The sequence below is a fragment of the Lissotriton helveticus genome, chromosome 3_1, assembly GCF_964261635.1.
Source record: "Lissotriton helveticus chromosome 3_1, aLisHel1.1, whole genome shotgun sequence".
Classification (NCBI taxonomy): Eukaryota; Metazoa; Chordata; class Amphibia; order Caudata; family Salamandridae; genus Lissotriton; species Lissotriton helveticus.
Window position 1 is genome coordinate 1,391,469,152 of NC_136061.1, and position 26,401 is coordinate 1,391,495,552.

General features: G+C 45.5%; 1 protein-coding gene across 1 annotated transcript in view; it reads left to right on the forward strand.

The window, feature by feature from the left end:
- The window catches only part of SEC22A (SEC22 homolog A, vesicle trafficking protein), a 240,478-nt gene that overhangs the window by 210,038 nt on the left and 4,039 nt on the right, over nucleotides 1-26,401 (forward strand). Inside the window, exon 6 of the mRNA XM_078682032.1 lies at nucleotides 627-695. Within this exon, the coding sequence (XP_078538158.1) occupies nucleotides 627-695 (69 nt within the window). The remainder of the gene's footprint in view (nucleotides 1-626; nucleotides 696-26,401) is intronic.

Sequence of the window (26,401 nt, forward strand, 5' to 3'; positions counted from 1 at the left end):
AGCCAGATCTTATTTGCATATATTCCTCATTGTCGTATTCTTGCCCCAAAACACTTTGTTCTTTCATAGATGGGAGTTCTCTTTAACAAGATAATTGGAGTGAGTTCTCTCCAGATTATTCTGGTGCATACCTATATTGTACGTCGTTGATTCCCTAATCACCTTTGATGTCCTGTGCCTTGTTATACAGATAGAGGGTCCTAATACTCGCTACCATTTGATCAAAGCTGTAGTACCGTTATTGGCATCCAGTCTGTTCTTGAGATAGGGAAGGATAACTTGACTTGCTTACCTAGCATTCTTAACAACTAGTCCTTACTTTTTTGTTGCAAGTAAGGGATGAGTTGCATATATTTAGGGGAAGACTTTGTTGCGGATGGGACCATAAGTGCGCTCTGGTTCCCCCCACGGTTTTAAGGGCATTACATTAGGTGAGTTTGCCTTCTCATAGTAGACAACCCACCTAAAAAAAACAAAGAAACCAATTTTCATTTTTTCAGTTTTGTTATGTTATTTTTGATTTAAAAATCATGAGACATTTTGAAAAATGTTCCAGGTCTATGTAATAGTGCTGCATTAGTAGCAAGTTGCAAAGGAAAAAATAATTGGTTGCTTTGTCTTTGCAGATTGAAGAGGACAATGACTTCAGTTTTGTTATTGCCTTTTTCCTTGGAACAGCAGCTTGCTTATATCAGGTTGGTTCACTTTTCTTCGGCCTCATCCAATTTAAAAGTGTACTGAATAAACTTGAACAACTACGTTAACAGCAAGATCAATTGCGCATTGATTATATACTAACGGTACAGACGTTGATTAAGGGGTTAAACAGGATTAGGCAAGGCTAATGAAAATTGTATAAAGCCAAGGTAGTGTTAGTGTGTCTCTGATGTCTTACCAATATTACTTTGTTAACAGACAATAACGTTTCCATCTGGAATGTGAATATTGCTAACATCTAATGTTTGGGTCAAAAATATTGCAAGGTTTTACTAGAAGTATGTTTGGTGTCAAAGATGTACTTCAAACAGAATGTGTCTGGAAAGAGACTACTGTGTGAGAATGAGACACCACTCTATATTGCTTCATATTTTACGCCATTTTCAGAGTTATTCTGCCATGAAGTTTGGTCTCTACTGGACATAAAAGAGAAGATTCATTGCTAAGAAAAAAAAGAAAAAAGAAACCAAAATCAGTGTGATCTATTGACTGATACATCGCAGAGGCAAACCATACTTTTTTCCAAGATTCCATCTGGGAAGGTTAAAAATGCATTAAATTATCCAAATTGTGTCTCTCTACATAAATATGTATTTATTTTATTTTAATTTATTTTATTTTACAGAGTTTTATAGAGCACAAACTTGACCTGAATCGGGTATCAGAGCGCTTTACATAGCACCAGTTGCATTACATGAGGACACATTCACTTTTGTTAGGCACGGGGAGATTAAGTGCTTTGCCCAGAATCCCAGGATGTTCAGCGTCCTTGACAAAACTTGAACCCAGTTCCCCAGATTCGAGGTCGACTGTCCTAGCCATTAGGCCAACTCCTCTCCCCTAATAAACAAGCATTTGCAATGCAATAGGTCTTGCATTTGCAAAATTTAAAGTTATTGGTATTGTAAATGCAATGTCTATTGTGTTTAAACAGCGTAGGCCCACCCAAATACAACACCTAAACTTGTACACTTTTCAGTCCGCCCCCCACTTAAGCAGTACGTGCTGCATCTGTCTGCCTCATGTTGATATCATATTTAGCCCACAAAAAACGCATGTCAAATTAAGCCCATCTGTTTAAACAGCATAGGCATGGACAAATACTGTGTTTAAACAGTGTAGGCCCACACAAATACTAGACCTTTCCTTGTCTACTTTTCCGTCCCGCCCGTTTTGCGGAAGTGCCTCACTTCCGCAAAATTGCGGGCGCATGAAACGTGTTAAACATTACCTGATGCATTTCTGTGACTCATGTGGATATTATATTTGCACCACACAAGACGCACATCAAATTAAGCCGATCGGTTTGAACAGCATAAGACACACGTGAAATGAAGCTCATCTGTTTAAACAGCGTAGACCTAAACATGCGCTCTATTTAAACAGCATAGGCAAAAATGTTTTACTGTCAATTTTCCAACATTGATCCTTTCCCTTTAACTTGTTTACTTTTCATCCGTCCCCCACTTAAACAGTACCTGCTTAATTTGTCTGCCTCATGTCAATATCGTATTTGGCCCCCGGAAACGCACATCAAATTAAACCACACAAGACGCACATCAAATTAAGCCGATCGGTTTGAACAGCATAAGACACACGTGAAATGAAGCTCATCTGTTTTCCACAAAAGAGCACGTTAAATGAAGCCAATCTGTTTAAACAGCTTAAGACGCACGTGAAATTAAGCCATAGGGTAAAACAGTATAAGCATACACATCGCCCTGTTTAAACAGCGTGGGTACATTTTTTATACTGTAAATTTTGCAACACTCATGCTTTCCTTTTAACTTGTTCAATTTTCCGTCTAACCCCCAACCAAATACCAGACCTTTACTTGTTCACTTTTCCGTCCGCCCCCCTTAAAAAGTATCTGCGGCATCTGTCTGACTACTGTTCAAATGATATTTGCACAACAGAAGACGCACGTGAAATGATGCCAATCGATTTAAACAGCGTAGGCAAAACATGCACTTTCTTTAAACAGCGTAGACCATTTGTTTTTACTGTAAATTTTGCAACACTTATACTTTCTTGGGAAATCGCTCCCCACTTGACATGAGAGAAATCTGGCCCACTGTCTTAGGCCTGGCCCCCACTCCTAAAACCCAGCTAAAGAGTCTGGGCATCTGGTTGGACCAGGACCTGTCCTTCAAGTCCCAGGCACAAAAGACCGCTGCCACATGCTACGGTCTTCTCCAAATCGCTTGCAAAATCCTTCCCATCTTGCCGTTCAGGGCCAGAAAGATCATGGTACAGGCTCTCGTCCTGTCCAGGTTGGACTACGCAAACGCGCTTTATTTGGGGACCCCGATGGCCACTATCTCCAGGCTACAGACCGCCCAGAATCGGGCCGCACGATTGCTGCTCAACACTCCCAAAATGCAATCTGCCAGACCTGCCCTGAAATCCCTCCATTGGCTTCCTGTCTGGGAAAGAATCAAATTTAAATCACTGTGCATCGCCCATAAATCATTCCACAACTCAGGCTCCCCCATTCTTAACAACATCATTCAGCGGTATGAGCCCAACAGAGCCCTCCGATCCAAATCCCTAAACCTTGCCTCCATACCTAAAATCAAAAGAGCCAGAAGTGGAGGCCGACAATTCTCCCTGCACACTGTCAAACTCTGGAACTTCCTCCCGCACTACCTCCGAGCCGAACCCAATCATCTTTCCTTCCGCAGATCCCTAAAGACATTGTTGTTTCCTTAACCCGACTTGTCTCTTCTGCCTCTGTCTCTGTAAGCGCTGGGATACCTCCGGGTAGGCATGCACTATATAAATACCACTCCATTTCAATTTCAACTTGTCCACTTTTCCGTCCGACCCCCATCCAAATACCAGACCATTCCTTGTTCACTTTTACCTCTGCCCCCCACTTAAGCAGTATGTGCTGCATCTGTCTGCCTCATGTTGATATCATAATTAGCCCACATTTCTGAGATTAAAAAAAACGCACATCAAATTATGCCCATCGGTTTAAACAGCATAGGCATAGACATACGCTCTGTTTAAACAGCGTAGGCACATATAAATACCAGATCTTTACTTGTTCACTTTTCCATCCGCCTCCCACTTAAACAGTACCTGCTGCATCTGTCTGCCTTATGTCAATATCATATTTGTACCAACAGTCTTCATTTTCACTCTACTTGTTCACTTTTTATGTTTTTTGTGTGCATGTGTATATGTACTTACGTATGATTGCAAGTGTCTGCATATGTGTTATGTATCTCTGCGCGTGTGTTTCTGTGTGTGTTTGTGTTTCTGACTGTATGCATATGTTTGTGTGTATGTGTGTATGTATGTGTACTTGTGTATGTCTTTTTCTGCAGAATATAACTTCATATCTTTGCTGGGCAAACTCTGCCTTTCATCCTTTCTTTGTTTATTGTTATCCTCCCTCTGACAAGTTATTGTTCTCTCACAAGTGTCACTGTGTAATTAATCAGTACCTACTGCATTTGTCTGCCTCATGTTGATGTTATATTTGTACCTCAGCAGACGCATGTCAAATTAAGCCGATCTGTTTAAACACCATAGGCATGAGCATGCGCTCAGTTTAAAAAAGGCAATTTTTTTTTACTGTCAGTTTTGGAACGGTCATCCTTTCCCTTTAACTTGTTTACTTTTACGTCCGACCCCCACCTAAATACGAGAACTCGGTTTGCGTTTTTGTAGCTCCTGCCTGCTATATGTTGGATTGTGTGTTCCAGCAGTGAAGGTGCAAGCTGTGAGGGCCCCTCAGTGTCTGCCAGCCTCAGAGTGGAGCCCTCAGGGCGGATGAAGACCCCTCCTTCCAGTGCCAGCACCCCCTTCCGGTGGCAGGCGAGCGGCATAACATTAAGACAGGGAAAAACACGATAAACGTAAACCCTTGCTGCAGGCCCCACCAAGGAGCCAGAGGTGGGGACGGTTTACGTCCCGGGCTGCCACTTTCCTGGATTTTGGGGTAGCCCCCACCCTCCCATTTATAATAACATATTTCCACTGCCACCTCTGTGGACTCCTTCAGTGTCCCTTGAGGTCTTGCAATAGTGTTTCCTCAGACCCTCGCTGAAGCTGTGTGTGTGGTCAGTTTGGGATGTCCACATTAAGGTGCCACATGTCTGCTGATCAGCCCGTGTCCAGGTGCGTTCCACCTTGTAGTGCCTTGCGAGGCTGGTGTGCTAATTGGCGCTGGCCACACACAGGCCTACCAGGCAGTGGTGTCTTGGACATCGTGCCCATGGTTACAGTCTCCCCTCATATAACACCCGCCACAGACCGAGCTGCGTCTTGCTGCTGATACAATATTAGAGCAGCCCTTCATTTGTAGACTTCGGAAGGCTGAAGGAGTGAGTTGGCCCTGCAGTTCCTCCCGTGCAACACGGCTGAGCTCGGCTGTGGAAGAAGATGGTGTTTGCTTTTATATGTACACATCTCACGCCACACCGTAGAAGCGCAAAGGCACTACTGCCAGTGTAAACGGCCACACAATCGTGTTCTATATGCAGCTCGGGCCGCGCTTTGCGCTCTGTGGCCTCAGGCGTGCTGTAATCCTGCAGCGCTTCGTAAGTCGAGCTGTAGTGAACTCACCCGTGCCAGGAATGCGCTGCTCGTGGCTTCTGTTAGGGGGGTGCCTGCAGAGTATAGCGCCTCGGGTTACAGCTCTCTGCCGCCCTCATGCTGATAGTGTCTTTATGAACCTCCGCGCCCGTCAGCCTGTGGTCACTTCTGTCCCGTCTTAATCTGTGGTATCTCTGGAGTGAAAGAGCTGCGTGGAACCACTGTAGTGTGAAACTACTAGTGCCTCGAAGACAGCCTTCCTTCCAGAGTTCAAGGCGCTAAGCTGGTGGTTACTGGTGCTTAGAATTGCAGAAGTGCAAGCGGAGTGGGTCGGCCAGGCTCACGCTCCTTCCTGCTCTCTCCTCTGATACCTGCTTCGTCTCCAGCTCACTTCCACTGCCCTCTTCACCTCTGACCTCCCCCACTGCTCCTGGGGTGGGCATGCACTGACTGTCCTCCTCTGGGACAGAATGTTACCCAGCTGCTTACCTACCGTCTGTGTAGACACGAGGGGAGCGTACTGAAGAATTTTCTTATCTGCTTTTTAACTAAACAAGCAGATAAGAATTATGCCAAAAGGAAGCTCTCTTGGTGAAATACTAAGTTTAAGCATGCGGGATCCCGCACGAAACAGAGCTGAAAACACACCGTGTGCGGAGCACGCAGTGTACCGAGCCCGGGAGGCAGCAGAGCTCGGGTGGGCGGGGGAGTTGGAGGGGCAGTCGGTGACCTCACTGCAGCGGCTCTGAGGGAAGCGAGACTGCGTGCCGTTCTCTCTCCTCATAAACAGAGGCACGTAATCCGTCCTTACAGGCCCAATCAGAGAGCCGGAGCGGCGCGTTCTCCAGCCATGAAGGCAGCATGATGGAGCCTCTGATAACAAATCTTTTACGACAAAAGGAAAGCAGGCATCGTGTCCGGAGGGGCGGACCAAAATGCGGATAGGGCAAGGCGGTAACCAAAAACCCTCCTTTTAAATGGAAAGTCAGTGTTTGCTATAAACGCTGACGCTACTCAATGAAAAGGAGGGGCGGGGCTTACAGTACCCTTTTTAGGTTTTGCCTGGCGAAAGCTGCGCTCTGCGCAGCTTTTTCGCGCAGGCGAAAACCTGATGAGAACTGTAGTGGGGTTTGGGTCGGCCCTCGTCATTTATTGGCTGGCTCCATAAATGGAGCCTAGCCATTGGACGAGGGGCCTGTCCGTCAATGCCGGACCAGATTCGGGGGCGTTCCCGCGATTCTTTGGCTTTTGCCGACGTCACGCGACGTCAGCCGAAAGCCGGGAACGCCCCCGAATCTGGTCCGGCATTGAGCCGGCACCCGCCTTTCTGACCTTCTCAGTTTCTTCCCTCAGGCTCGGACGGGAATAATTATACCTCCCCTCCACTCCTCTTCACACCCACTCACTCCCCTCCTCCGAATTCCCCTGCCGCCCCCTCCTCCACGCAGCCGATTCTACCCCTTCCCGTCCCCTCCCGCCCCTGCCGATTCTACCCCTTCCCGCCCCCTCCCGCCCCCTGCTTCCACCCTGTATGAAAACGTACTCCCTGGTGGGTGGCGCGGCTGGGGGTGGCTCTGTCGGGGGTGCCCGCCTTCCACTCCTCCTACAGCTCCTCCCCACTCCTTCCCCGCCCCCGGAGCCCGGACACAGACACAGCGCGGCGGCCGCACTCCACCCGGACCCGCCTCCGGCTCCGGCTCCTGGCCCCCTCACCCTACCGAAACGGCTCCAGCAGGTTTCCGGGGCCCAACACCCCCGTCCAGCAAGTAAGAACGGCACCCCGGGAGGGAGGCGGGGAAGCGGCAGAGTGGCCTACTCGAGGCCCCGGCTGCGGCCTGTTCCGGCCTTTGTGCCCCTCCAGCCGGGGCCTCAGTTGGGGACGGGGTGCATCAGGCAGGGGGCTGAGGAGGGGCAGAGAGAGGGGAGGTGGAGGAAGGCCGCCGTTTGTATACGAAGTGAATGGAGGATGGGGAAATCAAACCGTGGGTACGATGAGGGGCTGTCAGGGAAAATCATAATGTTGGGCACACCCACTGGTATTATGTTTGTAAACAGAAATAAAAATCAAAAATACTTGAAAGTTGTGATCACCTATTAACGTAAAGCTCGACAACATTCTCGGGTGTAAAGCTGACGTAAATCACACTGACCCCGCTCTTCAGAAGTCGTGCAGCTTGAGAGATTTGCACAGCGCAGGGGTAAGAACTTGTAAATGCCAAACTTCAGCCTTTTCACTGTGGGGCCAAGTAGACACCCTTGCTCGGAAAAATCGGACTGAGATGCGCATAAGCGTCGCACAGCCCTTAACGGAGTGCGACTGATGACTTGACTGGCACACCGGGAGCTAGACATGACGGCACACGCGCTTGTCCCCTTCTCGGTAAGGACGGCGTGCTTTGGAAGCGCGGCCCACGTCGATCACTTTACACACGCACAAAATGGGGCTTCAGGGGGTTCCCGCCCAATGTCGCCCCCCTCGAGTGGATCAGCAGCGTGAAACCAACTGCTTGCTTAGCACTACAGCTTCAAAGTGAACATTTTCCTTTGATAGTTGGCGATGTTAAACATTTGCTCGGTGTCACGCTAGCAGATAAACACGTTTCATCTTTCAGCATCCATCCCGGTTATCACAAAGCTCAATTATTCGATTAACGTCAACACGTGAAGGCCGCGCTACACATGAAATATCGATATACTGGGTAGCAGAAGCGCTGCTTCTTGACTGCTGCACTTGAGGATCCAATGGCAAAGGAGATGTAACATGTTCGACTGACGTCAAAAGCCCTTACTAAATAGTCTGAAATACACACCATTTCTTTTTATTAATCACATATCCACTGGAATCAATTATAATAAGGTAGTGTAAGTCGTATGTATTGCACATAAGGCAATCATCATGAGCCCAGGCTCCTACAAGTAAAGCTCATATGTCTGTAGCAGGAGATCCCACAGTGATACAGACTGGTTTCACAATCACTAGGATCACATCAGAAAAAAAATATTTAGGTGGTATTTCTTTCTGTTAAAATTGCTGAACTCTGGGACGTGCTTTCTGCAAAAATCATTGAAACCCTGTAGTCTAGGGGGAGACCCCTACAGCTCTGCTGGGGCCTACCTGCTCTGCTGGCCGTGGGCTGCGTTGCTATCTTGCTCCTAGGCGGCCTTCTCAGACAAAGCGGGCACTGGCTATTTCCGACTGCCCTTCCTGGTGCCTGCTCTGCGCCTTGTTGCCTACCTACACAGTGGAGACTGTCCGGTCGCTGGATCCCTGGGAGCTGTGCTCAATGGCCCATGACCAGAAATGTACTGCCACTGGACTCTGGCCACGCAGAAAAGCCCCTCCCCACCATCCTTACTTGCCGCACCGCCTGGCCTTCTCCAGTCATTCCTGTGTGGGGGGGGGGGCTCGCAGTGTGCGGGGGGGGGCTCGCAGTGTGCGGGGGGGGGCTCGCAGTGTGCGGGGGGGGCTCGCAGTGTGCGGGGGGGCTCGCAGTGTGTGGGGGGGGCTCGCAGTGTGTGGGGGGGGCTCACAGTGTGTCTGGGGGGGCTCTGTGTGGCTGTGTGTGTGGGGGGCTCTGTGGGTGTGTGTGTGGAGGGCTCTGTGTTGGTGTTTGTGTGTGGCATTTGCGAGAGATTAAGCTATTGGCATTGTAAATGACAATGCCATTTATTTATGTTAAAAAAACATAAATAAAAATAATGTCAAGAGCAATGCCAATAGCTCTAACTTTAACAAAGGCAAAACCATTGCATTGTAAATGCTTGTTCTAACAATAGCCCTCACACAGGCTGGTAAGCTTTGCTGCCACACCCACGCGAGTCCTAAAAATAGTAAATGTTTTTTACTTTTGCGAATGTAGTTGCAAGTTCCTTTAAATATACAAGCACAATGTTTGCAACCACTGTCTTTTAAAGACTTATAAGAAAAAAACTGTAAGGCTCCCATTAAAGTCGGACAGAGAATGAAGACTTGGAAATTATGGTGTTGGGGCTGGTGCACCCTGTCCATACAGGGAATAGCTAGCTCTTAAAGTAGTAGCGATCCTGCTCAGCCATTGTATCTTTCGTAGTAAGTGGCTCAGTGCCTTGACAAGCAAACACTTGAAGAATCCCACAGGTCTCGAAAACACATAAGCACTGCAATGCCGTACCCCTATTAAGATTATCATCCCCAAAAGCGCAAAGTGGATGGAAGAACCATTCGAAATTTTGGGTCACAGCAAGCTCCTATCTTTTAAACAGGTGCAGATCCTTTAGGGATTAAACCAGGGAGAAATATGAAGTTACTAAAGAATTAGGAGAGTTTCCGAAAACAAAGGGCTATGGAGTTGGAATTGGATTAGTTACTAAAGAAGGTAGAGTAACAAATGTGTTGAGTAATGGTGTGATGAAGAATAATGACTATCTGAAAAAGGCCTCTAACAAATACATGTCCCTTACCAGATAACAGCCAGAAATAAAAGTGAACCCATCCTCATTGGGCCAATATGGTCTAGAGTTTATACAGTTTGAAAATGTAACAAATTCCTGAGTTTATGGCAGTATTCAAGAAAACAAGTGGGCATGTGAATCTATGAAAGATCCAATGCTGGGTAGGAAAACAAGTCGCTTATCTGTAACTTCAGTTATCCAGTATTGGTATATTTCATTGATTCACATGCGACCCACCCTCCTCTCCTGAGAGCCTTCCCTTATTTGCTGATAAATGCTCTTGTCACTTGTGCTAGAAAATCTGAGGGACTTGTCTCTCTTTGGAGACTTCTGGAGGGTGCTGTTGTCTGATTGGTTATATTTCAAGTTTGGTTCTTTTTATTTTTAAATTATATGAATGGGCTACTGCAGTGATTGGTCAGTGCATGATAGCCTATGCTAATGTTATTTACGGCTATTATAAGATTACTGTGAGACTTTCACCTTGACTGCTGGGATGATTTAAGCATGCAAATCTATGAAAGATACTAATACTGGATAACTGAAGTTATAGGTAGGTAACTCGTTTTTTATATACACACTATGAGCTGCAGATCACCACAAAGTTAAACTCCTTATACTGGAGGAGGAAGATGACTTCTTCGTTGATATGCTCTCTAAAACAAATCAGTCCCTACAGTTCTTGCCAGTACTCAAACATAAGCAGAAATGTTCCACTGAGAACTTCATAGTCGCAGTTACCCACACCCTCAATCCATGGACAGTGCTGTTAATCCTTTGGTCAGGGCCAAATGCTTATGTGTTTCTATCACTACGCCTCTATACATACTTAGGAAGGAAGATGTAACAAGCACCAATGCAGTTAATAATCATAGCTCACATCTGGGTTCAGATCTCACACAGCATCAAAGACAGCTGCTTCACCACGCTTCGGGCTAATGAATCTTGAATATTGACGCCCAAAGTCCTAGAATTTGGCAACCTACACCTTCAAGAGGCGTGCAAGAAAATCTTTCAAGATGCTAGAAACCCACTTTACAGGCATGCTACACTGCTAATTTGAAAAGATTTGCAAATTATTGTATCAGTCTTGTCAACCAACCAGTAGAATGCACAGTACAAGGCATTTTCTGTCACTTGTTACACCTAAAGAAAGCAAAACTGGCCTGCTTGTCCAAAAGAGTATACTTAGCAGCTGTAGCTACCTACCTGCAAAATAGGTAACACTGGTCTTACTTCAAAATCCATGTGTTTAAAGCCTTTTACAGAAGGCCTTAGAAGAGTTATCCCACCTCGCTGTCCCTTTGTGGGACCTTAAAATTGTCCTAACATAACTTATGGTGCTTTCCTTTGAGCCACTACACGTACCCACTGCCATTCCTCTCATGGAAAAAGGACTTCCTTGTTACAATTGCTTCCCCTGTAGGCTTCGTGGATTGCAAGCCAGTTGAACGGTTAGTCCAAGTGCACAAATATTGGGCTGTTATCAGAACACACTCTTGATTTCTGCAAAGGTTTTACCTGTTTTTTGCCTCAGCCATGGTCAGTTGTAGGAGCAGAGTGATCTGTACATACTTTACATGTTGAAAGAGCACTTATGTACTACATTGATTGATTATTGAATCCTTTAGAAAGACCGAACAGCTACTTCTTGCTCTTGGACAACCGCACCTAGGAAATCGAAACTCCAAGGCAGACCTTGCTAGCTAGATCATCAAGTTCATTGAGATTATTACGTCAAATCCAAACGCACCCTACATGTTGTCCCTAGTGCACATTCGTAAAGTCAAAAAAGGCAATACTATGGCTTTCCTAGGCAACATCCCACACATAGACATCAGTAAATCTGTGCCACGGTGTAGTATCTACACATTTAATACATTTTCCTGCATGAACATTCAAACAGTACTTAAAACTTTATTCCAAACATCTACCGTTGCTACTTGCAAGCCACTGCTTTAGGGGGACGGGTACTCCCCAACAGTCTATGCACACCATGTGATCTACAGCAGCACATGCTGCAAATAGAGACCTTTACTTACCTGTAACAGTTGGTTTGCAGGTTATAATGATATACCCTCCCACCTCTCTCAATACAAGCTCTATGATCCTACATTTGGAGATTTTGTTTAAAGGGCAAGTGAAAAATCAAGGATAGGGGGCTTTGGAGGTAACATCCACACCCAACACAAGATGGCAGGAGTTTGCAGAGCATGTGATGAATTTGGGCATCTAGGTTCCAGAGTGCACTCATCTCCCACTCCATTGTTTGTCATTCAGACACAGTGACCTAACATAAACGTTATTTGGGCCTTCTTCCATTTCTCGTTTAGTGCATTAGAAGAGGGATGCAATACTCCCTGTGCCAGTGCTGCTTCTAAAATACTCCTCTGGTTAACTAAAGTTTGTTTAACTAATAAAAAAGAAATGTTTGTAACTATCTTCTCAGTTAATTTATTTTCTTAAACCTTATTTAAATGACTTTTAGAATTAGATGAAACTTTTTGCCTTGATGCATGAACGCATGCTTAAATTGTATTATTTCTGACAGTGAGCATGTCTTTCACTTTCAGTAAAGCAATTACATTAAGCGTAGTGTGCGCAGCAGTCACACATACGTAGTTTAGGAAGTGCTTGGCCTTCTTGATCGCAGAGTCAAAATGGAGGCATCTTTGCTGCCAAATGAGCAAAAGTAGAGATCTCAGATTTCCCAGCTCCATGCTTAGTACCTCAGACATTCTCTCTTTGTATTTTAAGATCCTGTTTATTCTATTATAACTTTGTTGTAGAAAATCACAAAATTTGATAAAGACATGACCAGCATTTTGGGCTTATGTTATACTGGCTGTTCTGACACAATTATAAAAGCTTCCCCATCATGTCTTACAATTATTTCTATTTAGAAATAGCCATGATTTCTCTTTTGAGGACACTACCACCTTTAACCCCTTGCATGCATCGGACGGCCCCGGCCTTCCGATGTCACAGTGGACGTGTACGGAGAATGGCCAAGGGCTGTCTGTACCCCGCCCACTCGTTATTTCGCCAGCACCACGGCGGAATTTGTGCCGCGGTTAAGGGGTTAATGCAATTTAGTCTACAATGTCACTAACCATAGACTAGATGTAATCCTGATGTATTATCCAACTGCAAACGTTTTTCTGTATTCAATAGGTGATCTATAACAAATGGCCAACAACAACTCTCATCAGCATTTTGCACCCAATTTCTTAATTGTTTGCCGATAAAATATTTATGTTCCCTAATGTTACATATCGGGGTTAATTGTACAATACCCATCTTTTGCATTGTTCTCCAGTTTAGACTTTTGTATCCAAATCTTAGTCTTTTGTTGAACCACCGGGGTTTCCTATGAAATGAGGCCTCCAAGTAAACATTTAGATCTGTGAGGGATTTAATATATTATGAGGTTAAGGGTTTTGCAGTGAAACAAAGTGAAGGTAAATGGAAAGGCAGAAGTAGGTGTAATTCCGTGTCAATTTGACATTTCACCTTCACTAGGAGAACATCATTATGTTGCCTCAGAATATGCCTGGTGGTACACGGTAAATACCGGTAAGTCTTCTCCATCTTGATTCCTTTCATGTACCCTGATTCCACACATAAGTGAGATAAAAACTGACTCAGGAGGGCCATGGGCTCAGGTTTTACAGGTAAGTAAATTGTTGTCAGTTCTGCGCTCTACATTAGCTTTAGCCCAATCTAAAAACAAAAAAGCATTTGCAATCCAATAGATCTCGCATTTGCGAGATTTTGAGCTGTTGCCATTGTAAATGGCAATGCCTTTTATTTATGTGTTTAAAAAACCTGCAGTAATAAAAGGCATTGTCTTTTACAATATCAGTAGGTCAAAGTTATGAAAATGCAAGACCGATTGCATTGCAAATGCTTGTTAGTACAGGAAACGGTTTTGCATTAGACAATTATTAAATACTGCTCAGACCCTGCAGGATTTCATGATTTGCAAATAAATGCTGCGATTTTTACAAAACTGTCCGCGTAATTTGGAACATTTGATTTTTTTTCTTTTTTTTCATAATAAATTACACTTTATTATTAGATATTAAATAAAATAGTAATGCTAAAGAGAGTGGGGATGTTTAAAAATGATTGCCTAAAACTATTTCGAATTAAAAGCAATATATTTAAAATAACTAATTGCTCAATAAATATACAATTTGATGAACTAATATACTGCATTGTGTATATTATTTAGTCTAAGTTAATAATAACATTTTAAATTAAATTACATTTTATTACACTCTAAAATATTTTTTTATTTGTATTTATACTCAAAAAGCCTGTTACAAGAGGCAAGGTCAGCTTTTGACATTGGCAAGCTGGTCATCGGCCAAGGGTGCCTGTTTTCAGAGGGTCGCATTGAGCTGTGCGCATTAAGGTTATGCAGTCAGCAGCGCCCCTCTCACCGGGCTCCAGTGATTACGTTTAAAGTTTGATTCTTTTTTTTTAACATGCCATAGGCAATGTTTTTAAGACCCTATTAACCTCCCTTTCTTGCCCACACTTCTGCCTCTCACACTTGCTGACACACACCAACAACTCCCTCAGCAGTGTGATGGAGGTGTACACTGTATGATTCAGGTGAGTTGGGGGCGGTCCTTTAATATTTTGTGTCAAAAGCCTGTCACTGTTCAATCAGGGACTGACATTTACGCGAGTTTGAGCTATTGACATTGCAAATGACAATGCCTTTTGTTTTTGTTTTTAAAACATAAATAAAAGGCATTGTCATTTACAATGCCAATAGCTTAAACTCATGTAAAGCGACACCTATTTGCATTGAAAATGCTTTTTTAAAAGGCAAGTAAGGCACCATTTTGTGGATGTGTGTTTGTGAGAGTGCTGCCTGCAGATTCCCTTTCTGGTCTAGTACCGTCATGATACTTGGTGCATTCCTGCTGTCACCGTTTACCAGCAAGGGTACGGGCAGGTTTATAAACAGACAAGGTCAATCCAACAGACAGTGACTATGCTTTACATTTATTATTTGCTGTTCTATATAGCCAGAACTCGGTCCAAGGGCTTCTGAGCGCTTTACATGAGCACCGAAGTACTCACACGAGGTCAAATGCATATGTGTAGGCTCGGGGAGAATACGCGGTTTGCCCAGTATCACACAATGTGGAGCCGAAACAGGGTCTTGAGCCTGTTTACTCCGTTCCAAAGTTGAGCGCTTTGCATGAGCACTAGTTACGTTTCACACAGACACATTCATTTTTGGTAGGCACGGGGAGATTCAGTGATTTGCCCAGAATGACAGGATGTTGGGCGTGTCTGCCGAGACCCGAACCCAATTCCCCAGGTTTGAGGTCGACCCGCTCTAGCTGTTAGGCCACAGCCTCTCCCTTTCGCAAGCTGTTATGTTTAGTAAAGTTATTGGAAGGTGTTTGCGGGTGTTAAGAGTCCAAACTTTGGATGGTAGAGCGGGCCTCTAAAAAATGGATCTCAGTGCCTAAGACTGCAGTTTTAACCAGTTACTTCCAACTCAAAAACTGAGAGTTCCATACTTTATTTGCCGCTGTTGCTAGCAGTTTTCAAGATCACACAATGTATGTTTAAATTTCCAATTGCAAACCCTAGCCTGGTAATGTGTACCAGCACAATAACACAACAAGCTGAAGTATGTTCTTTCAGAGGTGCTGGAAGGTGCTTGCCACAGAAGTGCCCTGACCCATGCACTCGTAAAATTGGCACAAAGAGGAAAGCAAGAGAATCAAGGGTCTGTCACCGCGCTGTTTATGTGGGACGTTTCGCGATAAATTACGAAAGAACCTTGATGTTTTTTAACATCTCATAGACCTGTGGCTTTGACCCGCGCGTTTCCTTCTTTGTTCGGCACAGAAATTAAGACATTAGCAGCACTCGTGGAAGAAAGCACAGACCGTGGTCTTTCGACCAGTTCAGAGATGCACAAATGGGATTATTTCCCGCACCAAGTGCTGCTCTCGGCGCTTTGCCAGCTGTTAAAACAAGAGAAATGCTATACTTTTAATTGGAGTGTACCGACATTTCGTCGAATTAAGCAGGTACTCTGGTACAGAGTACCTGCACTTCTATTTTCCATTTTAAGCACTGACTAGAACTACACTGACAACGTTAGTGTAGTAAATGTCTGTATTAACTTCCCCAGTACTTTTAACTGAAAGAAAGGAAAAACACTTCATGGGTCAAAGTTAGGTGCGCCTTTATTTATGTCACCATATTAATGCAACACCCAAAAAATGGCCGACGTGTTTCAGCATTCACTACCAGTAGTTGATCATAATGTGTAGCAGCTCATAAACAACCAATGTAACTATGCCCTAAAGAAACAGGGTGACAACAACCTCTTCAAAATGGATTGTTAATGTGTGGTTTATGCTCGGTGCGAGCCCAGCCCAGGCCAGCCCAGCCTGCCCACACGATGTGTGAAAGCCCCAGCAGGCGCCTTCAGACAACGCATCATTGTAAAAGGCTGTTGTTGGTGACTTTGAGAGTCCGTGACATTAAACTGGATGAATTTGATTCCGTGGGTCCGCCGAGAAGCTGCAGTATCGTCTACGCCCTGAGAGTGCCATCATTAGAGGGAGTGTGCAAGGAGGGGCGGCCGAGGCTTCTGGGCTGTCACTTCACTGACACTTTCACTTTCGTTTTCACGCCCTCCGACCGAAGGCGGACTGAAGGAACGCTGGCGGGAGCTGACTCCACGCCCGACCCCCATGGTCTCCACCAGGGCCGCGTTGCTGCGGCTCGTGTCGCTCCTGCTGGCCCTCCTCGGTCCCGGTAAGAAACCTCGGACAGGGGGCCGGGGCCCCAGCTGCACACGCGCAGGATGGAGCCACGGCTGCAGGTGTGGGCCACTGCAAGGGGTGGGGTTGCAGTGTGTGGGGCTGAGGGGTAGGTAGGTGTCAGTGTGCGGGGGGCTCTGTGTATTATGCTGCCCCGTGAGCAGTGGAGCTGTCCGATCGGGAGGGGCTCTAGCTGCGGCAGTCTGTGGGGTTGTCGCCTTTGTATTATGCGGAGGGGGCTGTGGTTTTTCGGGGATCGCAACTTAATCTCCGATACCTCTAATGTTCCTGGGGAGGGAGGGAGGGGGTTATGGGGGCAGGGATTTGTGTGGAAGTATTGTGCGATGATACAAGTGGAAGGACGGGGTTCAATCTGGGGAGTAATGAGACGTCTGCAATGCTCTGGGAAGGAGGCAAGTTTTTTTTTTCCTTAGGTTTTTTTTTTTTGCGACTGAATGTAAATAACTTGATTGGCAAGCGCGTCGCCAGAGTTTATATATGAGGTACATAAAGTTGCAGACGTGCAGTGCTCCGTGGATCACACAAATAAAGCCGCATTTCAAATGCACGCTGTTAAAGCACACTTCCATTTCTCGTGTGCTTGTTACTGAAGCCATGGCGCCAGCGAGGTGCCACTTCTTTGCTTTCCTGAAAGTACAGGCCGTAAATCTTGCAGATAGCAAGCACCAGCTGGACATGATTAACAATGAAACTGAAAGTTAAAAAGTTAATGTACTGCAATGGCTCACAGTCACAGTGGATGCTAGCGCGTCCATATTTCCAGTCCGTACTGCAGCCTGCGCGCCCCCATCTCCTGTCTCCCAAGTCAGTGACAATAGGTCTCGCTGGCGACAGCGCTTCGTGCTGCGTCGCCAGGTGCGAGACCTAAAAAGGGGTCTCTGCTACTTCATTTTCATCACTAGCAGCAGCGGCAAAAGGGGTCAAATTTCTTTCCTCCCAGGGCTATCCTAGCAAAGACGTGTTCAAATTGGAGGTTGCACCCTCTCACTTGAGTGGATAGTGACATGTAAGTCTATACCTAGGTCTAAATCTACATTCAGAAATGGTGAAAAACAATTTCTAAATAACAATAAAGTGTAGGTTTTCACCTAGAGGAGTAGATGTTCACATGAGTATCTCTACTCATATAAAATTAAGTTTCTGGGCAGGCGTTCAAAGCGGAACCATGCCCTGCAAATATTTTTCACTAAGAAATTATACGCAGCAATCCAGACCATGAACAAGACTTTGCGGAGTATAGCTTCTTGGATATATATATATATATATATATATATATGTCCAACAAGTGCCCCTGACATTACGGATGCGACTCCATGGATGCTGATTCACACCTTTATTGTACGAAGCCGGCACATTCCTTCCGATTCATCCTAAAACCCCTTACGCGTTTCGGAGCGGCTAGCTCCTTCCTCGTCGGGTCAAGGGAACACGTTGATATGGGGTATGTAGTAAGCTGGACGAAAACAAGACACTACAAGAATATTAATTATTATTAATAAACGCTGGGGTCTCGAAATTAATCCTTTGTTTATGCGTCCTCTCCAAAGTCTTCAGGACAAGATTCCCTTTCGAGGCCAGGCTATGTGTGCTCGAGTCGACCTATGAGGGCTGGACCAGGTAGGCAAGAGGTGACCTCCCTATGCATTCTGTCTGACTTATTTGGATCAGCCACTATGATCACTAAATACTGCACGCTAGGGTGCCTGAAGAAGAGCTGTCCTGCCTCACGGATCCAGGAGTCAGCGGTGCCCCAGCAGGGGTGCATATATTGGCGCTAGAACATCCCAGGGGGAAATACAGCTCCCTCCTATGAGGTTAAGACTGGAGCTGTGCTTCTGTAGAGCTACAGACACTTTAATCATGCCTTATTCAAAGTGGAATACTCTGCTAAAACAGTTTCCATTAATTTTAGGCTGAAAATTAATGATTATGAGTAACACAAAGTGCCGCAAAATGTCCGCTAAATTTCCACATTTGTGCCGCTAAATTTCCATATTTGTGTCACTAAATTTGCTAGTCCATGCCGCAATTTCCTGGGCATTAAACAGGGTAGTTCATGTGACGTGCACATCAGCTCCTCAAGTCTAACTGATGAGGCGCTTGTCAGGGAATGTGACGTTCATAATTTCTTTCTTCAGTTTGTTAGAATAAAGCACCAGAAGCTTTCTCACAAGAAATTTATATTTTTGTTTTTGATTAAAAAAAAATACTTTCTAAGAGAGAGTTACATTTTTAAAGCAGACCATTGGGTGGCAGCGTTGCATCACTTTTTATCTAGTTTTCACGAATTGTAATGAGAATTACTAATTTCAATAACCAAGATTGTCTATAAATCCAGAAATAATAATGTATAGATTGTTTCATGTTAAATGTGTGCTGCTGATCTTCCGTGCTAATCTATCTGAAATTACTTTTTAGTACATTGGGCTTCATGGATATGTTGCAGGATCACGGTGGGAAACGAACTTCTGTTCAATAAAACGAGGGTTACTTGCCGGGGCGGGGGAGCGGGGGCAGTTATGTTTAAGCAAAACAAACATATCTAGTGTCAGTGTTAAAAATACACTAGCGCCTAAAGTAACAACTAGAAGCAGAGACACACCACTTAATCGAATTACTTTCAAGATCTCAAGTATCTTGAGTTGGTCATACTTTGACGTTCTCAAGTATCTTGATGGTCATTCAGTTGAGATTTTTGCTATTTTTTGTGGTACTTGTAGTCCTGATTTTAGAATGGGATAATCAAGACTAAATGTCCCAGAATGCCAAGCGAAAAGCTGCACTAGATGAGCTACTTACGAATGGACCAAACAAACGCAGTCCGGGATAAAAGCGGGACAAAACTATAAATAAATCAATGATATGGTGCTCTGAGAAACAGAGCAGAGATTTAGAGGCTTGTTGTCAATCATGCTCTTTAGAGGCCTGTTTTCAATGTGCTTCAAATCGAAAGCCAGGGGAGCAGATGTGCAACCACAGAGCCTTCCCATGCTGTCTCCAGAAACAAAAAGAAATCAAGCAGGGTCCTGCAAGTGGTGCAAGCAAAGCGGGCTCCATTGCAGGAAAGCATGGTGTGTTTGCTGTAGGGGAAACTCATTAAAGAAAATAGTGCTCGCAGACTGTAAGTAACACATACTATGTACCAACAGAAGTAAAAGGGCCCGTCCTCATGGGAAGTTACAGATGAAGACAAGGTGGTACCAAGGAGGGTACAAACAAGCCACTAATGAATCAGAAGCCAGCATTTATCAAGGACACAAGCCAATTAAAAATATGGGCGGAGAGTAGGCAGAGCTTCAAGTCCGTACTTTAATACAGCATGCCTGGCAGGGCAGCACATGTGCTCAACCTAAAAATGATGTCCCGTTCCTTTACCTTAAAAATAAATTACATTTACTGTGTTCAGCGGGTAAAGTGAATTTCACTTATGTAGTTAACAACTCAGCTCTTTGCTTATAAACGAAGTATCTATTGTCTACCCATAGTAGTTCCTGTTCACAGTAATTCAAGCTACACTCTAGAAACTACTGTGAAAATGTAATCTGTAAATTCACTTGTTTTCTTATGCAAAGTAAATTTGTTTTAGGTTGTCTGGCGTCTTACACTACTTTTTCAGTAGAAAAAGCCTGAATAAATCCTCAGGTTTGGAAAGAAACCTTTCAGTTCAGTTATGTCTAAGATTCCCTGTTACAATAAAAGTATAGGTTTAACAAAACATTTTCTTTCTGTTATAAAAAATTCATTAAAAAAACCTAGCAGGTCTCTGCTTCATCCTATTCCAGTTACATAACTTTTACATGCTGCAAGAGGCTTCTTTTCTTGCTTATATCACACAAAATGGCAATAAAGGTTGAATTTGTGGTATCTTCCTTTTTATGCAAGTAAAGCTATACGCTCATCTAAAATCACTCTGCTTTAGGAATCTCCAAAACGTTACTCTTTGAAACGTTGCTTCTTCATACAATCATGTTCTTAAAAGACAAAATAAATACATTTCTCAATGTTTCTGGCATCCAATTCGCCCTTTTTAGGTCTCGCTGAGTCAGCACGCATGCGCTGCTCAGAGAGACTTTATAAGGTGAGTTTTGAAAGCGTTGCTGGCTGGCGACCAGCTTGCTAGAACGCGCACACACACGCACAGCACTTTTTCCCGACACCCGCACGCATGCGCACAACTCACGTCACCACCCGCGTTTGTTTTATTATCGCGGCCGCGCTGCGTTACTTTTACAGCCGCGCGGCCAATGCTTGTTTAGTCTTTGCTGCAGTGTATACATGGCGTGTCTATGTGTCCTCCACACATTCACAGCTTCGTCGAAGCTTCATTGCTCTATAGCAGTGAGTACCCCTCTTGTACCCAATACTCTGCACGCCAGAATGTATGTATAGCCAACAACGTCATGTGTGTGCGTAATGTAGATCATGCACTGTGCACACATGTTCTGTGCGTGACAGGCGTCTTTACGGGTCTGCGCCAGCTGTGCGCGCCAGACTTGAACCCCAAAATCAGTCGCATTCAGGTGTGCTCTGCTGCACATTGCTCCGTGTAACATCTGCACGCCAGAATGTATGTATAGCCAACAACGGCACGTGTGTGCGTAATGTAGAACATGCACTGTACACACATGTTCTTCTGCGTGACAGGCGTCTTTACGTGCCTGCGCCAGCTGTGCGCGCCAGACTTGAACCCCAAAATCAGTCGCATTCAGGTGTGCTCTGCTGCACATTGCTCTGTGTAATACAGCACCAGTGAAACCGATCGCGGTCAAGTAAGTCTGCAGTCGCACCCACACTGCACTTACCTACCCTCCAGTACCCACTACAGTCCTCACTGCATCGCCCGCTCACTCCAGCACTCACTTACCCACTCCAATACTCAAAACCGCCGACACCAAATCAAACTCTAGAACGCACTACAACCCTCACTGTAACACACCCACACCCACCAGCACTCAATAAATCCCTCACTGGAACACACTACCACTCCAGAACTCACTACAACCCTCACTGCAACACACGCGCCCTCCAGCACTCCCCTCTGCACTGGAGTAGTCGCTTCAGCCCTCAGTGCACCCTCCGAGACTCTGCCTGCTTCTCACACTCAGGAAAGCTCACTACACACACCTTCATCCGCATTAAACCTTTTAAACTATGCAATTAAAATAACTACACCCCCCCTTCTCCGATCCTCGGTGCATCAATACAGCCCTCGGTGAACCCTTCCCCGCCCTCACTACCCGTAACCCTCTCTCTCTCTCACTTTGGCATTTGTTGGGGACATTGCGAGTGACAGGAGGGAGCTTCCTGCTCCATTATACCCATAAGTTCTCTACCGCCCCCTCTACCTGGTGAAGCAGCTGCCTCCACTCCTGCCTGGGTGCACGCAATTTATGATGTCACTGGGGGCATCTGACCGGGATGGATAGAGGGGTAAGGTGGGTGAAACTTGATTTCTCTGCTGCATTCCCCACTCACATTATGCATTTACTTGCGGTGCACAGTGGGATTGTGCCGCGCTGGTGGGAACGTTTTATTGCTACTGAAAGGACCACAAGGCCATTAGTCATTGTGGGCACTATATGAGTGGTTCCTCTGTCTGGCAATAGCCTTGCGACGCGTTTCAGGGTCACTTAATTACTCGCACATATACTTATTCTACAATACACTCATTGTCTAATGCACTCAGTCTCAACCATGCACCCTCCCTCAACCATGCACCCTCTCATACACTCAGCCACTCACTTAAAAGCCACTGAGTTGCTCACTTATTAGTTAATTTACTCTGTTAAATCACACTCGCTCACTCACTGGTTGGGTTTGTGCACACTAGCAGTCCCCAGGACTTTCACTGCTAGCAGACGAGGCACTGTGGCGCTAGCAGTCTGGCAGATTTACGGGAGTGAGCCAGTAATCCCACGGCGGCTCTGAGATGTTTTCACAAGTGAACGCCACTCTTCAACCTATATTCAGGGGCTTCCCAACAATAAAAAATTAGCTAGCTATCGCACCAAGAATTTTCAATTCTATTAAGGACACGGAGGCGAGGATTATGCTTCTCTTTCATTTATTGCTACACACAGCAGCCAATGAAACTTTAGTATTTGTATATCAAAACCTGCATTTCCCATGATGCACACAGCACATCACATCCTGTCATAGCCCATAAGAGCCATTCAATACGGGATATCCTCCTCTTTCTTTGCTTCGGACAGTAAAAGTCCAGTAAAAACTCAAGTCCAACAATAACATCCTCTAACGTGGAAGAAACATCCAACTGGAAAGAACCTCTTTTTAACCAGAAACATAATTAATCCATCTTCTTCTCAGAACCTGGAAGAATGAGAAATAGAACCCGTAATTTCTGCATAAACAGATCATAAGCACACGGGTGGGTAAAGCATTACAATACTTGTAATATAGCCGGGTGGGATAATCCTCGCCTCCGTGTCCTTAATAGAATTGAAAATTCTTGGCGCAATAGCTAGCTAATTTTCTATTCTATTACAGGACCGGAGACTTCGCATTATGCTAGTTTAACGCTGATGAAACACTACAGAGGAAATCTCACCCACCGGCTTATAACAAAACTGTTTAAAAGTAGATTCTGAAGACCAATTAGCAGAATGCATAATGTCTTGAACAGTAGATCCTAACATAAAACTTTTTGAGGCCAAGGCGCCACTAACAGAATGCGCCCCAAACACTTTGGTATCAATACCCGCCTCTTGCATGACATATTTCAACCATCTGGCAATTGTAGCCGCAGTAACAGGCTTGAAAGGGTTTTGCAAAGCAATCAATAATTGCACTACACCAACAGGCCTGATGGACCTGGTACATTCCTTGTAGACCTTAAGACATTGCACTACACAAAGCTTAGCATTACTAGGAAAAGCATGGTAATCAACACTTCGAGACATTGTCTTAGTCCTAGAAGTAATGTTAGAAGAAACACCCTCCTGAGTAAACACTCTACCTGTTATGTCCAAAGCCTTAACATCAGATGAACGTCTACATGCTGCAAGACATAAAAGCATGGCCAATTTGGCTGAAAGTTGCTTCCTGGTTAACATGTCACTATGTGGCCATTGATTAAACAGGGAAAGAACTAGAGAGACATCCCATAATGAAGTATACTTCAGTTTAGGTGGATTCGCTACCCTAATAACTTTCAAAAATTTACATATTAACGGATGCATACCTACCGATTTTCCCTCAAGCTGGGAACGACCCTCCGAGATGGCGGAATGGAAATTATTAATGGAACGATATGCTAATCCCTCAGAGGCCTTCTGGGAAAGAAAATTCACAATGCATGATAATCCTGCCCCCACGGGATCCACGTGTTGTTCCATGCACTAACAAATCCAGCCCTTCCAGGCTGAAGCATATCTCTTCCTCGTGGATGGAGCCCAAGCCTTAGTAATAAAGGCTGAAGCTTGCTCCGAAAATCCTGGCATTTTCCAACATTGCTGGAAAATTTCCAGGCCATCAGGGACAATTGCCCCGACACTACCTTTGGGTGCATCTCTCCATGAGGCCCCTTGAGCATCATCGGGGTCTCTGGAATACTCCTGGGGAAGTCGCAGCTCACCTCCAGGAGACTTGGGAACCAAGGCTGCTACTTCCACTGGGGAGTCACTAAGATCACTTCCGCCATTTGACTCATTACCTATGTGTACACTCGAGGAATCAAAATGAACGAGGGAAAGGCAAAATTCAGAGACTGAGACCAGTCCTGAGTGAAGGCATCCGTCGCCAGAGCTAACGGATCCGGTCTCCAGCTAAAGAACTCTGGCATTTGCCGATTCAGTCTGGACACAACAAGATCGATCTGGCATGGACCCCAGATTGTCTGTAACCACTGAACTACCTGAGGTTGGAGTTGCCAATCGCTGTAGTCCTTGAGATGTTGGGAGTGCCAGTTCGCCACTAAGTTAGACTGGCCCGGAATATATTCGACTATGACCGAAATCTGGTGACTTAGGCAATAGTGCCAAACGTCCTTCGCTATCTCTACTAACATGGAGGATCTTGTGGCTCCCAGTTTGTTGATGTAGCAAACTGCCGATATGTTGTCCATCCGGAGGAGGATGCAACACAATACCTTTCTGGGCGAGAGAGTCCTGATCGCAAATGAGCCGGCGAGCAGTTCTAGCAATTGATGTGGAGATCTGGTTCTTGAAGAGACCATGGTCCTCTCGTGGAAATATTTCCGGAACGCGCCCCCCAGCCCCAACGGCGGGCGTTGGACTCTATAACAACTTCTGGGACGGAGCCGAAGATGGCCCGGCCGTTCCACTCTTCCACATGAGCTAGCCACCACTGACGTTCCTCCCGGACCTCTGCAGATAGAGGAACCAGGTCCGTGTACTAGAGACCCTTCTGCGGATGTTGAATCTTTAATCTCTGAAGGGCTCGATAGTGAAGGGGACCTGGGAAGATCGCTTGAATGGATGATGCCAGGAGACCCACTATCTTGGCAATGACTCTCAACGATACTTTCTGTTTGGATAACAGGGAGCGGAGTTCTCACTGTATGTCCCGAAGTTTGGAACGAGGGAGGCTCAACCGAGCCACTTGAGAATGTATCACAAAGCCTGGAAAGTCTATCTGGTGTGACGGACACAGAACGGATTTGGCTTCATTGACCACAAATCCGAGATTTTGCAACATAGCAATGGTCATGCGCAGATGTTGCACCGCTATCTCCGGCGTCTGCGCCATGATCAGTATATCGTCTAAATACACTATCATGCGAACCCCTTGCTCCCTGAGGCAGGCTATCACTGGTTTCAACACCTTGGTGAAGCACCATGGTGCCGAGGAAAGTCCGAAAGGAAGGACCAAATATTTGTACCATCGGTCTCGCCACTGGAATTGTAAGAATCTCCGATGTGGAGGAAATATTGGAATGGATAGATAGGCGTCTTTCAGGTCCAGCCTGACCATCCAGACTCCCTGTTTCAGAAGATCCGCCAAGAGATGGATACCCTCTATCTTGAAATGTTTGTATATCATGTAGTGATTGAAATCTTTCAAATTGAGTACCAACCTGTAACCTCCGCCTTTCTTCTGAACCAGAAAAATATTGCTGCAGAAACCGTGAGGGCCCTCGTCGCAATGCGCTATCGCGTGTTTCCGCAGCAATCCTTCGATTTCTGAATCTATAAAAGCGCATTCTGTTTGGGAAAAAGACAGCTGCCTGGGTTGTCTGTCCTGATAGGGAACCTGAAAGAAATCTAGATGAAAACCCTGAACTGTCTGTAAGATCCAAGCATCCTGAGATAATTGAACCCAATTGTGAAAGAAAAATCGAGTACGACCCCCCAAAGGAAGTGGGAAGGTGTCTGGAGCACTCACCTGAAGACTCTGTGGCCTGGAAGCCACCCCGATATGCTCCCCTATTGCAGCGTCTTCTGTTGAAACGTTGCCTGGTGGGGTAGAACGTCCCCCCACGGGTGGAATCCCAATCGCCTCTGCCTCGGCCAAAGTCACCTCGATGAGGACCTTGGGAGGACTGACGGCCAAACGAGCTTCCCCGACCTCGTCCAGCCCTGTTAAAAACACCAGCCTGAAAGGCTCGCTTGATCCCTGACTGGGCCTTATCGAGAGTCGTGAAGGTGCCCACGTACTTGGCCACGTTCTTAACAAATCGGTCGCCGAACAAATTCCACAGGGGACCTGGTTCCGCCGCTGCCAACTCTGTATGGTTGGAATCCATCCTCACAAGAAGGGACTTCCTGCGCTCCGTGGATATGGAGCAATTTGCGTTGCCCAAAAGGCATATCGCCCTCTGTGTCCAACCTGCCAAAACATGCGGATCCATCGCAGCCCCAGATTCCTGCGCTTCCAGAGCCATCTCCAATATCTTC